The sequence below is a fragment of the Oncorhynchus gorbuscha genome, linkage group LG10 (assembly GCF_021184085.1).
Source record: "Oncorhynchus gorbuscha isolate QuinsamMale2020 ecotype Even-year linkage group LG10, OgorEven_v1.0, whole genome shotgun sequence".
NCBI lineage: Eukaryota > Metazoa > Chordata > Actinopteri > Salmoniformes > Salmonidae > Oncorhynchus > Oncorhynchus gorbuscha.
The window spans coordinates 81,939,786-81,954,468 of record NC_060182.1 but is presented as its reverse complement, the minus strand read 5'-3'; the positions used below and the strand labels follow the sequence as shown (position 1 = coordinate 81,954,468).

The following is a 14,683-nucleotide window of genomic DNA, read 5'->3' as shown; positions in this document are numbered from 1 at the left end:
TATTATTATTACAAGTCTGTTTTGCATATCAGCTGATCGATGATGTAGAGTATTCGGTTACTGTTCTATGTATTTGACATGGACTCACATTTTCAGACACACACGGTCCTTTGGCATTTAATGACACACATGGCCCGATGGCTCCTGAAATCTTGATCTCTCGAGACGTCTGAAATGAAGAAGGACAGATGATATTAGAAGATATTAGCAGTTTGCGCAGAATTCTATTTGGTAAAATACAAAGTCAAGAAATCTATATTTCCCATAGAGTTTTATGGATAGAATCAACTATCCAAGAGAGCATGTCGCTCTGTTCCAATATCCACACTACGTAGAAGCAATGTATTGGGTATGCGTAGATATTGGAACAGTGGCTATGTTCTAAAATGACACCCTATTCCTTAAAAGTGCACTACTAGTACACTATATTAGGTCAAACGGTACCATTTCAGACACCGCCAGTCTGTGCAATGGCTCTACCTTTATCTCCAGAGTGCCAGCGAAGGCCATCTTGAAGGCTCCAGCCACATCTTTCGTAAAGACCCTCTGGAAGGTTTGTTTGAATAGTGAGGTGTTGAAAGAGTCTGCCATCACCATGTAGCCTCTGCAAAACAGATATACTCATAGGAGTTCAACTATACATGGGGTGAATCTCAGAAGTCTCTCTTCGCCGCCTCCTCTCTCCTCGTCTCCTTCTCTTCCTCAAAGCATCAGACGAGAGCATTGGAGAAGAAGAACAGAGGACAAACTCTCCTCTTACTATGGGAGGAGCCAGTGTTATTGACATATTTGTGTGTGTTCAGCGTATCAAATGGCACTATATTCCCTATATAGCGCACTACTTTTGACAGGGCCCTGTAAGCCCTGGTCAAAAGTAGTGAACTATATAGGGACCCATTTTGTACTCAGCCTGTGTGTTCACCAGACAGAGTGTCCTCACCCGGTGTGATTGGAACAACACTTCATCTCCAGCAGTCCGGTCTGGTCCAGAGCACAGGCATAGATGTCTATGATGTGGCCGTTGATGGAGGCACGGCTCGCCAATGCCTCGTAATGCTGAAAATGAAGAAAAAGGGTTTTACCCCAACTTCATACAGAATAAAAAGAGGATCCAATATCAGGTTGTTTTCTGGATCAAAAAGGGGTGGTGGGCGTGGCAGAGGGCGTGGCACTACGCTGACTGGGCGTGGTTGAATTTCAGAGAACATTTTAGAGGCCTCCCATCTTGGTGGTGTAGAGATGTTTTTGCATTATTAAGTAAATTTCCAGTAATTCTACACATTTCTTCATTGAGCTGAGAGAAATGTTTAAAACTGTAAAGGACATTTCCTGCAATTCTACAAATTTGCCATGGATCTGAAAGAAAATGTTTTAAAACTAATTTACATCAAATCTACATATTCTGCCATGGAGCTGAGATAGCAATCAGTTTTTAAAGCTAATTTCCGGCAATTCTAATGCTATGTTCTTTTGCTCAAACATAATCAAATCTATACTGTGTGGCACACAGCAGGTCAGCCAACAGGGGGAGACTCATCGAGGCCTGGTAACAGATGGAGTATACATCACGAGGCGATGACTCCATCTGCTGGACATGCCAGGTCTCGATGGGCTCTCCAGCCAGGACTAATTGGGGCTGATTGGGAGCTGGTGAGTAATCAAGGGCAGATTGCTCACCAGCTGTGCAAGGCCCATAAAGCTGCCAGAAGGGCAGCACACAGGAGGAATGGGGGAAGAAAGGACACCCGTGGTATGGTTGACGGTTCCAGAGGTAAGAAGAGAGAGTTCAGTTTTGTGCCCGACAGGATACCGCCAGACCCGGAATACCAGGAGATGGCATCTCGTAGGGGAGACCCATCATTTTCTTTTTGATCTATTATTTAAATAAACACCCTTGATCCTTCTCTGTCCGTGTCTGATATTGGTAAATGTCTTGACCAAACCCCCTGATCTGCCACAACTGATAAATTCATTGTTTGGGGAATTTTCTATTCTACCTAACTGTCTGGTGATTGTTAGATGTCAAATATTATAAAAATACATTAAAACACTTACGAGGCCCGCCCAAGGATTTCCATAGCAGAAAAATACCATAATAGACAGAAAAAGGTAATACCCGTTTAACTTGTTATGCTAAAACACATCTAGCCATTTAACTGATTCTCACTTTAATGTGGTGTAACACACAACTTCATCATTCACAGACAGTGGCAACAGACCTGAAAAAAGGTCTAAATAACAGGAAAAGTGAACCGTCAAAGGTTGAGCCAAAACTTACTTTGGTCCCCTTTTTCATGAACTTGGCATTGTCCTTCTCAATGTCATGCCAGGAGCGAATAGGGGTCTTTAGCTCATCTCCTACCACCATGCCTGGACCCTGAGTGGCTGGTCCACCGATGAAGGTCATGATGCGTGCCCCAGTGTTCGGGAAGGTGCACTGGGTGGTGGAAAAAGGGGACATTTTATTACAAAACATTTCTATGAAGCGGAGTAAACAATGCAACCAAACAGACTAAAGCTAGTAATCCTGGTCAATTCCCACGGCATAATAGGTTTATACATCTTACAAATCCTACTTCATACAGGGAAATATGAATTTGAAGTAGTGTGCGGGGGCTGATCAGACTAAAATGGTAATATTGAAAATGGTGTCATTGAAATATGTACCATTACATTCCAATGACATATGAACAGACCTGGGTTTTAATATTATTTAAAATCTTTCAAACACTTTGAAAACAATTGCTTCAGTCTGCCTGAGAAGCCAGATAACTATTTTATTGGTGCCATTAGGTCAGGAAAAATCTATCAAACCAAAGTATTTTAAATATTTAAAATACTATTTGAACCCAGGACTGCATTGAGGCAGTTTATATTTCTGTCTAGGTCTAACCTCCAGCAAGCCAACAGCGATGGACATGGCCGACCCTAACGAGCGGAGGGGCCTTTTTCCCTGAGTGACAGGCCAGGGGTCCCTCTGGAGCTCTCCAAGCAGGTCTGTCAGGTTCATGTCAATCTTCTGGACAGGCTGGAGGAATCTAGGCAAAAGAAAATAAGTCCTAAGATTAGTCTAATTTTGTGTCATGCTAAATTATTTTAATGTACAGTACCAGTCAAATGTTTGGACACACCAACTCATTCCAGAGTCTCTTTATTTCTACAATGTAGAAAACTATGAAATAACACATATGGAATCACATAGTAATCAAAAAAGTGTTAGACAAATCAAAATATATTCTTCAAAGTAGCCACCCTTTGCCTTGATGACACACATTTAATAGGTTTGATGTCTTCACTATTATTTTACAGTGTAGAAAATAGTAAAAATAAAGAAAAACCCCTGAGTGTCCAAACTTTTGCCAGGTACTGTATGTACTGCCATGGCATTGGTGTGTGGCTGTATGTGTATTTTTTTCTTATACATTCAATAAATCAATAAAATCAGTCAATTCAATCAATCTACAGACCACAATCAAAAAGGTACTATACTGAACAAAAATATAAATGCAAAATGTAACAATTTCAACGATTTTACTGAGTTTATATATCAGGAAATAAGTCAGTTAAAATGAATTAATTAGGCCTTAATCTATTGATTTCACATGACTGGGTAGGGGCGCAGCCATGAGTGGGCATGGGATGTCATGGGCTCACCCACTTGGGAGCCAGGCCCACCCACTGGGGAGCCAGGCCCAGCCAATCAGAATGAGTTTTTCCTCACAAAAGGGCTTTATTACAGACAGAAATACTCCTCAGTTTCATCAGCTATCCAGGTAGCTGGTCTCAAACGATCCCACAGGTGAAGAAGCCGGATGTGGAGTCCCTGGGCTGGCGTGGTTACATATGGTCTGAGGTTGAGGCCGATTGGACGTACTGCCAAATTCTCTAAAACTGCGTTGGAGGCGGCTTATGGTAGAAATATTAACATAAAATTATCTGGCAGCAGCTCTGGTGGACATTCCTGCAGTCAGCATGCCAATTGCATGCTCTGTCAAAACATGAGACATTTGTGGCATTGTGTTGGTTGACATAACTTCACATTTTAGAGTGGCCTTTTAGATTCCCCAGCACAAGGTGCACCTGTGTAATGATTATGCTGTTTAATCAGCTTCTTGATATGCCACTCCCGTCAGGTGCATGGATTATCTTTGCAAAGGAGAAATGCTCACTAACAGGGATGTAAAAAAATGTGAGAGAAATTTTTTGTGGTCTGAAAAATGCCTGGGATCTTTTATTTCAGCTCATGAAACATGGGACCAACCTTTAGATGGTGCGTTTATATTTTTGTTCAGTATACAATGTCAAAACAAGGCTGTAGACTGTAGTGTGGTTTACCTGTTGGAGAGGGGGGGGGCTGTGGAGCTTGTGGTCCCCGTCCTGCCTGTGCAGCAGTGGGTTTGGTCAAGCCCAGCATCTCCTGCAGCTGCTTGGCGTTAAGGTCTTTAGTTCCCCTGAAGACGTAGCTCTTTGAGATGCCATCGCAGCCCAGTTCGTGGACCTGGATCATGCGTCCGAAGGTGATGAGGCCAACCAGGGCTGTAGGAGGCAACAGCGACAGGGACATCTGTAAGGACTCCTTCAGAGCCTGCAGGTCTTCATCCTCCATGCAGGTGTCCACCACGTACAGGAAGACCAGAGGCATCTGGGGACCTCTCTGTGGGGTAAAGAGAGAGAACCTGGTCAACTTTACTATTGCATAAAACAGTGAAAGGATGCTAGAATCCAACAGATGACTGACAGTTTCATTTTCTGTGGGGGCCAGCAAACTAATTTTAAGGTGGACTAATAAAAACAATGACAAAATGGTTTTCAAGTAACATTATCAAGATGTATGAGAGGTCCATCACAGGCCTTGTTTTAATGTACTAGATGAAAATGAAATAACATACGTGTAGGAAAGATGAGATCTTATCTGAATGCTGTTAAAAACTATTATAAAACGGATCAAATTGAGATAAATCAAAATATTTTGATTTGGGGAAACAAAATACTGTATTACAATTCGAGAATCCAGCATCGATCAAATAGAAACATTACCTGGACAACATATTCAATGGTGGAGAACTGTGGCAGCAGCTCAGCTGGCTGGTTCACCTCTGATATCCCAGCATAGGTAGGCGGAAACTGATTTCTCTGATAGCAGAAGTTGCAAGCCCACAGTTTGGCTCCGTAATCCACTTGGCTAGGTTGAGAGACAAAATGATTATGGTAAAAATCTGAGAGAGAATGACCACACAGTGTAGTTGTAAACAATACAACTCTATGCACAAGGATTACAAAGATAATGTACAATTCACATAAACATTTACTGGAAGAATGTGCAGATGCAAAGTTTGGTAACAGAACTACGGTAAAATGTCGCAGTTTTTTATGCAACCACATTTTCCAAAAGCTCTTAAAAATCTGCTCTGAATTACAATTCAAAGATGTGGCATGACACATTGAGTTTGAAAAAAATATATACAGTGCCTTGCGAAGGTATTCGGCCCCCTTGAACTTTGCGACCTTTTGCCACATTTCAGGCTTCAAACATAAAGATATAAAACTGTATTTTTTTGTGAAGAATCAACAACAAGTGGGACACAATCATGAAGTGGAACGACATTTATTGGATATTTCAAACTTTTTAAACAAATCAAAAACGGAAAAATTGGGCGTGCAAAATTATTCAGCCCCTTTACTTTCAGTGCAGCAAACTCTCTCCAGAAGTTCAGTGAGGATCTCTGAATGATCCAATGTTGACCTAAATGACTAATGATGATACATACAATCCACCTGTGTGTAATCAAGTCTCTGTATAAATGCACCTGCACTGTGATAGTCTCAGAGGTCCGTTAAAAGCTCAGAGAGCATCATGAAGAACAAGAAACACACCAGGCAGGTCCGAGATACTGTTGTGAAGAAGTTTAAAGCCGGATTTGGATACAAAAATATTTCCCAAGCTTTAAACATCCCAAGGAGCACTGTGCAAGCGATAATATTGAAATGGAAGGAGTATCAGACCACTGCAAATCTACCAAGACCTGGCCGTCCCTCTAAACCTTCAGCTCATACAAGGAGAAGACTGATCAGAGATGCAGCCAAAAGGCCCATGATTACTCTGGATGAACTGCAGAGATCTACAGCTGAGTGGGAGACTCTGTCCATAGAACAACAATAAGTCGTATATTGCATAAATCTGGCCTTTATGGAAGAGTGGCAAGAAGAAAGCCATTTCTTAAAGATATCCATAAAAAGTGTTGTTTAAAGTTTGCCACAAGCCACCTGGGAGACACACCAAACATGTGGAAGAAGGTGCTCTGGTCAGATGAAACCAAAATTGAACTTTTTGGCAACAATGCAAAACGTTATGTTTGGCGTAAAAGCAACACAGCTCATCACCCTGAACACACCATCCCCACTGTCAAACATGGTGGTGGCAGCATCATGGTTTGGGCCTGCTTTCTTCAGCAGGGACAGGGAAGATTTATGGGAAGATGGATGGCGCCAAATACAGGACCATTCTGGAAAAAAACCTGATGGAGTCTGCAAAAGACCTGAGACTGGGACGGAGATTTGTCTTCCAACAAGACAATGATCCAAAACATAAAGCAAAATCTACAATGGAAGGGTTCAAAAATAAACATATCCAGGTGTTAGAATGGCCAAGTCAAAGTCCAGACCTGAATCCAATCGAGAATCTGTGGAAAGAACTGAAAACTGCTGTTCACAAATGCTCTCCATCCAACCTCACTGAGCTCGAGCTGTTTTGCAAGGAGGAATGGGAAAAAATTTCAGTCTCTCGATGTGCAAAACTGATAGACATACCCCAAGCGACTTACAGCTGTAACCGCAGCAAAAGGTGGCGCTACAAAGTATTAACTTAAGGGGGCTGAATAATTTTGCACGCCCAATTTTTCAGTTTTTGATTTGTTAAAGTTTGAAATATCCAATAAATGTCGTTCCACTTCATGATTGTGTCCCACTTGTTGTTGATTCTTCACAAAAAAATACAGTTTTATATCTTTGTTTGAAGCCTGAAATGTGGCAAAAGGTCGCAAAGTTCAAGGGGGCCGAATACTTTCACAAGGCACTGTACAGTATTTTGGTTATTCAAATACAGTAGGAGACAGAATCAGGTAACAGAATAACGGTAACAGAATGACATCACGGTTCCCTGATCTGTACTATACAGAAATTCAGCATTATGGATATGTATATCATTCTCTTTTAGAAAACATCGACCAGAAAGTCTCAAGACCCCTTTTCCCTCTGTTTGACCAGAAACCAAAGCCTTTACTTACTCCAAATTTTTTATATGCCTTAATTTCTCAAACATATAGACTCTTAGCTTTCATTTGACACTCAATTTGACATGGTCCTATGAACTTCACATGTTGGTGGTCATTTGTCCTTTTACATGGAAATGCTCCCAGACCACAACTATTTAAACAGTACATGTGAACCTTCTGAAGACTGAGGATGTGTAAATCACCTGTTTACAGTTAGGCTACAAATGGAGGAATAGTCATGGATGAGGGAGGGAGAGAATAGGGCAGGGGTCTCCAACCTTTGAGCATCAGTGCCACTTTTACAAAATGAAACATTGTGAGCTACTGATGTTTTTTCTTTAAAAGAAAAGGAACATTCTTCTCCTCTCTGCTGCAACGCAACTCAGCTCCAGGTCCTTAGTGTAAAAGAGAAAGACATGCACTGTTTTCCGTCAAGATACCTGGTAAAATAATGGTTAATAAAAAAATCTCTAAAGGGGCCCTATAAAATCTGTTTTTTTCTCCCCAAATTGTTTAATATTTTCCAAAATTATGTTCCTAGTTTTATTTTTCCTGGTTTTAATTCATTTCACACTAAAAATTACAATGGTTCATAGAGAAACAACGAAATTGGATGTTCCGATTCGATGTCAATGTTTAAATCACATCAGAAGACCATTTTGGGGGGGGAAGGTACAGAAAAAAATGAACAAATGTAGATTTGTGTAATTCCCCTTTAATTGCGCATCGGGACCTTCAATTGCACATCTAGTGTGCAATGTGATCTAATGTGCCAGTCTAGCGATGATTCTGTACTGCTGCTGCTCATTTCATGGCAAAGTTTTCAAATAGATACAAATAATATACTTTTGCCAGGTAAGCCTACTGCGCAGTTAACATTTAATTGAGAAGGTTTTGGGGAAAGTATTTCTGTCAACTTACAAGACGGTAGAGGTTGACCGATTATGATTTTTCAACGCCGATACCGATAATTGGAGGACCAAAAAAAGCAGATACCGATTAAATCGGCAGATTTTTATTCATTTATAATAATGACAATTACAACAATACTGAATTAACACTTATTTTAACTTAATATAATACATCAATCAAATCAATTTAGCCTCAAATAAATAATGAAACATGTTCAATTTGGTTTAAAGAATGCAAAAACAAAGTGTTGGAGAAGAAAGTAAAAGTGCAATATGTGCCAAATAAAAAAGCTAATGTTTAAGTTCCTTGCTCAGAACATGAGAACATATGAAAGCTGGTGGTTCCTTTTAACAAGAGTCTTCAATATTCCCAGGTAAGAAGTTTTAGGTTGAGGTTATTATAGGAATTATAGGACTATTTCGCTCTATACCATTTATATTTCATGTACCTTTGACTATTGGATGTTCTTATAGGCACTTTAGTATTGCCAGTGTAACAGTATAGCTTCCGTCCCTCTCCTCGCCCCTACCTGGGCTCGAACCAGTAACACATCGACAACAGCCACCCTCGAAGCATCGTTACCCATCGCTCCACAAAAGCCCCTCTGCAAGGGGAACAACTACTCCAAGTCTCAGAGCGAGTGACTTTTGAAACGCTATTAGCATGCACCCCGCTAACTAGCTAGCCATTTCACATCGGTTACACCAGCCTAATCTCGGGAGTTGATAGGCTTGAAGTCGTAAACAGCGCAATGCTTGAAGCATTGCGAAGAGCTGCTGGCAAACGCACAAAAGTGCTGTTTGAATGAATGCTTACGAGCCTGCTGCTGCATACCACTGCTCAGTCAGACTGCTCTATCAAATATCAAATCATAGGCTTAATTTTAACATAATAACACACAGAAATACAAGCCTTAGGTCATTAATATGGTTGAATCCGGAAACTATAATTTCAAAAATAAAACGTTTATTCTTTCAGTGAAATACGGAACCGTTCCGTATTTTATCTAACGGGTGGCATCCATAAGTCTAAATATTTCTGTTACATTGCACAACCTTCAATGTTGTCATAATTACGTAAAATTCTGGCAAATTAGTTCGTAATGAGCCAGGCAGCTCAAGCTGTTGCATATACCCTGACTCTGCGTGTAATGAACGCAAGAAAAGTGACACAATTTCCCTAGTTTAATATTGCCTGCTAACATGAATTTATTTTAAGTAAATATGCAGGTTTAAAAATATATACTTCTGTGTATTGATTTTAAGAAAGGCATTGATGTTTATGGTTAGGTACATTTGTGCAACGAATATTCTTTTTTCGCAAATGCGCTTTCGATAAATCATCCCATTTGGCGAAGTTGACTGTCTTTGTTAGGAAGAAATAGTCTTCCCAGTTCGCAATGAGCCAGGCAGCCCAAACTGCTGCATATACCCTGACTCTGTTGCACAGAACGCAAGAGAAGTGACACATATTCCCTAGTTAAAAGAAATTAATGTTAGCAGGCAATATTACCTAAATATGCAGGTTTAAAAATATATACTTGTTTATTGATTTTAAGAAAGGTGTTGATGTTTATGCTTAGGTACACATTGGTGCAACGACAGTGCTTTTTTCGTGGTGATAAATTATGATAAATTAACAGGCACCGCATCGATTATATGCAACGCAGGACAAGCTAGATAAACTAGTAATATCATCAACCATGTGTAGTTTACTAGTGATTATGTTAAGATTGATTGTTTTTCATAAGATATGCTTAATGCTAGCTAGCACCGTGGCTCCTTGCTGCACTCGCATAACAGGTAGTCAGCCTGCCACTAAAACCATGAAAAAAAATAGTACATCTTTAAATAAAAGACTAAAACCTTTCCTATCATTATCTCTGATTGTGAAATGTGAGTTGAAATAAATGTTTACCTGACCAAATTACTTACTGACCTACAAAAAAAATTAAGACAACATTTTACACACTAAAGAAATTATTGTGGACCAGATGACTAATGGCTTCTTCCTTGCTGAGTGGCCTTTCAGGTTATGTCGATATAGGATTAGTTTTACTGTGGATATAGATACTTTTGTACCTGTTTCCTCCAGCATCTTCACACTGTCCTTTGCTGTTGTTCTGGGATTGATTTGCACTTTTCGCACCAAAGTACATTCAGCTCTAGGATTCCTCAGCGGTATGACGGCTGCTTGGTCCCATGGTGTTTATACTTGCGTACTATTGTTTGTACAGATGAACGTGGTACCTTCAGGCGTTTGGAAATTGCTCCCAAGGATGAACCAGACTTGTGGAGGTCTACAATGTTTTATCTGAGGTCTTGGCTGATTTCTTTTGATTTTTCCATGATGTCAAGCAAAGAGGCACGGAGTTTGAAAGTAGGCCTTGAAATACATCCACGGGTCCACCTCCAATTGATTCAAATGATGTCAATTAGCCATGATGTAATTTTCCAAGCTGTTTAAAGGCACAGTCAACTTACTGCATGTAAACCTCTGGCCCACTGGAATTGTGATACAGTGAATTATAATCGAAATAATCTGTCTGTAAACAACTGTTGGAAAAATGTCATGCACAAAGTAGATGTCCTAACCGACTTGCCAAAACTATAGTTTGTTAAAACCTCTTAGGTCGACCCGGGACGCATGCGTCCCATCTAGACATCTGGAAATGCAAATGCGCTACGCTAAATGCTAATAGCACTCGTTAAAACTCAAACGTTCATTAAAACACACATGCAGGGTACTGAATTAAAGCTACACTCGTTGTGAATCCAGCCAACAAGTGAGATTTTTAAAATGCTTTTCGGCGAAAGCATGAGAAGCTATTATCTGATAGCATGCAACACCCCAAAAGAGCCGCAGGGGACGTAAACAAAATAATTAGCATAGTCGGCGCTACATAAAACGCAGAAATAAAATATAAAACATTCATTACCTTTGACGATCTTCTTTGTTGGCACTCCTAGATGTCCCATAAACATCACTATTGGGTATTTTTTTCGATTAAATCGGTCCATGTTCGATTCCCAGGACCACCCATACGTAGAATGTATGCACACATGACTGTAAGTCGCTTTGGATAAAAGCGTCTGCTAAATGGCATATTATTATTATTAGATATCGATCTATGAAGACTGTGTGAGCAAGGAAAAAACAGCGTTTTATAACGTAACGTCATTTTTTTTTAATTAAAAAAGTTGACGATAAACTTTCCCAAAACACTTCGAAATAATTTTGTAATGCAACTTTAGGTATTAGTAAACGTTAATAATCTATCAAATTGATCACAGGGCGATGTATATTCAATAGCTTCACGTCTTCAAATCATGTTCAGAAATTTCTACTCCAAAACATCCGGTCGGAGACCGGAAGAAATGGGCTGTCTCTTGTTCGTTTGACCAAGAAACAAAGCCTAGGCAATTGACAAGACTGGTGACATCGTGTGGAAGATGTAGGAATTGCAATCTCGGCTCCAGGTAATGTGGTTTCCATTCAACAATACATTCAAGTGGCGCATTGATATATTTTCACATTTTCAGTGATCAGATTTTCCTGCGCTTTTCGATGAAACGCACGTTCTGTTATAGTCACAGCCGTGATTTAACCAGTTTTAGAAACGTCTGAGTGTTTTATATCCACACATATTAATCATATGCATATACTATATTCCTGGCATGAGTAGCAGGGTGCTGAAATGTTGCGCGATTTTTAACAGAATGTTCGAAAAAGTAGGGGGTAGGATCAACAAGTTAACAAGAAATTTGTGGAGTGGTTGAACAACAAGTTTTAATGACTTCAACCAAAAGTGTATGTAATCTTCCGACTTCAACTGTATATTACTGTAAATATTGATCACTTTCCCTGTGTATGATGATATATTTTGATACTGTGATTTTTTTTTTACCTCCTGTTTCAGGAAGTGTTGTCACTGAGTATTGCCCCGATTTATAGGACCTTCCACCCCCATCTGGGATATGGATGCCTGATGAAGACCTAAGGGTCGAAACGTTGATGTAAATAAACATCACCTGCATGAGCAGCAGTGTGCGGCGTTTTCCTTTCTGTTTTCCATGAGTTTTCCTACAACTCCAGCACCTGCGGAAAGTACCTGGATGTGTGTATGTTCAGCTTTTGTATCAGACCGTATACCACGAGTATGACAAAACATGTATTTGTACTGCTCTAATTACATTGGTAACCAGTTTATAATAGCAATAAGGAACCTTGGGGGTTTGTGATATACGGCCAATATACCACAGCTAAGGGCTGTATCCACGCACTCCGCGATGCGTTGTGGATAAGAACAGCCCTTTTCCGTGGTATATTGGCCATATACCACACCCCCTCGGGACTTATTGTTTTAATAATTGACATATGCAGCTCAAAAAGCAATAGAAACAGCATGCAAATCAGGGAGCCAAATTACATTTGCGATTCGGTTACCGACTTCACCAAAAAGAGCAGTTCAAAAAGAGCCATTTGTTTGCGAACGACCCATCACGACTGACTACACAAGGAGTGCTAGACAAAAGCCCGCACTACACAGACAGAAATGGGCAATATTTCTGGAAATTAATTGGCAGATATTGGCTTTATAAGCCAGTAGTGTCTAACTGTAACCGATGTGAAATGGCTAGCTAGTTAGCGGTAGTGCGCGCTAATAGCGTTTCAGTCTGTGACGTCACTCGCCCTGAGACCTGAAGTAGTTGTTCCCCTTGCTCTGCAAGGGCTGTGGCTTTTGTGGCGTGATGGGTAACGATGCTTCGTGGGTGTCAGTTGTCTGTGTGCAGAAGGCCGGTTAGGGGCGAGGGGACGGACTAAAGTTAAACTGTTACATAACCAGGGGTGGGATAATGTCAATGTTGCGTTGGTTAGATAGCAGCTGGGAGTTTCCGGTGTCTGATACAAGGTAGATTTTTTGTACTTTCAGAATTGTTTTGCAAGCTACACATAGGTGGTCGGCAAGCTACTGGTAGCTCGCAATTGACCCCTGGAATAGGGAATGCTCCTTTGTTCCAGTGAAAAATAAAATAGATTTGGAACACAATTATCAAAATGTACCAGGCATTTATACACTCAGTGGCCAGTTTATTAGGTAAACCACCCCGATCACAAAAATGGTTCACTCCTACAGACAGTGAGTTATGTGGCCGAGCTATATAAAGCAGACAGGCATCCAGTTAGTGTTTGAGTGAACGTTAGAATGGGCAAAATGAGTGACCTAAGCGACTGGGCGTGGAATGATTGTCAATACCAGGCATGCCGGTTCCAGTATCTCAGAAACGGCCGGCCTCCTGGGCTTTTTACGCACGACAGTGTCTAGGGTTTACAGAGAATGTATGCACACATGACTGTAAGTCGCTTTGGATAAAAGCGTCTGCTAAATGGCATATATTATTATTATTATTATTATTATTATTAAGTCCTGTGGGCGAAAACAGCTCGTTGATGAGAGAGGTCGAAGGAGAATGGCAAGAATTGTGCAAGCTAACAGGCAGGCCACAAACAGCGCAGTACAACAGGGGTGTGCAGAACGGCATCTCAGAACGCACAACTAGTCGGTCCTTGTCACGGATGGGCTATTGCAGGAGACGATCAGAACAGGTTCCACTCCAATCAGCTAAAACAAGAATAATTGGCTACAGTGGGCAGGAAATCACCAAAACTTGACAATTGATGAGTGGAAAAACATTGCCTGGTCGGACGAATCCCGGTTCATATTGTGTCATGCTGATGGCAGCCAGGATTTAGCATAAGCATCATAAGTCCATGGCCACTTCTGCCTTGTGTCAAAGGTACAGGCTGGTGGGATGGTGTGGGGAATGTTTTCCTGGCACACGTTAGATCCTTTGATACCAGTTGAGCAGCGTTTCTATGTCCCAAATAATTCAGGCTGTCCTGTAGGCAAACGGGGGGTCCGACACAGTACGAGATGGGTGTGCCTAATAAATGGGCCATCGAGTGTAGTGTATATCTGCTTTATTTGAAACGTGAAAAATACAAAGTGAAAAAGTATTGTTGTCTCACCAGAGCGGGTTAAGGACAGCGCGGCAGGTCGCCCTGCTACACAGCACAGGCTCATACTGGATGGGCGGCAAGTCTGGGCGCTCCTTCAGGGGGGTGAACAAAGAGGCCACAGGGACCACCATGCGGGTGGCCTCCAGACGACTGGAGGGCCAGACGTTCCAGCTGAAACGCACCCCATCACGCTCCTCATTCTGGGCGATAAACTCTGGGAAGGTCGCCATTCCACCCTACAGACTGAGAAGGAGAGAAAGGAGTGTCTGCGTGTTATAGAAATATAGGCTATACATTTTATGGTCATGATTCCATTTGATATTTCAAGCATTAATTATATAATAGTCCACTGCACTGCAAGGAGTCTCATAATATTATCTTTTTATAATTGCCTGGCTTTTTACCATTGCAGTGTCCTGAGATACCCTTTTGGACTTTGAGCATAATGTTACACTCCAGCATGTTTACTTCCAATTTGA

At 41.0% G+C, this 14,683-nt stretch overlaps 1 protein-coding gene across 1 annotated transcript in view; it reads right to left on the bottom strand.

The window, feature by feature from the left end:
- The window catches only part of LOC124046639 (protein transport protein Sec23A), a 41,764-nt gene that overhangs the window by 24,191 nt on the left and 2,890 nt on the right, over positions 1–14,683 (bottom strand). Inside the window, exons 2-9 of the mRNA XM_046367249.1 lie at positions 14,214–14,447; positions 5,038–5,182; positions 4,344–4,654; positions 2,894–3,044; positions 2,279–2,437; positions 941–1,056; positions 481–604; positions 89–169 (exon numbers count right to left, since the gene is read on the bottom strand). Coding sequence (XP_046223205.1) covers positions 89–169; positions 481–604; positions 941–1,056; positions 2,279–2,437; positions 2,894–3,044; positions 4,344–4,654; positions 5,038–5,182; positions 14,214–14,434 — 1,308 coding nt within the window. The 5' untranslated portion in view covers positions 14,435–14,447. The remainder of the gene's footprint in view (positions 1–88; positions 170–480; positions 605–940; positions 1,057–2,278; positions 2,438–2,893; positions 3,045–4,343; positions 4,655–5,037; positions 5,183–14,213; positions 14,448–14,683) is intronic.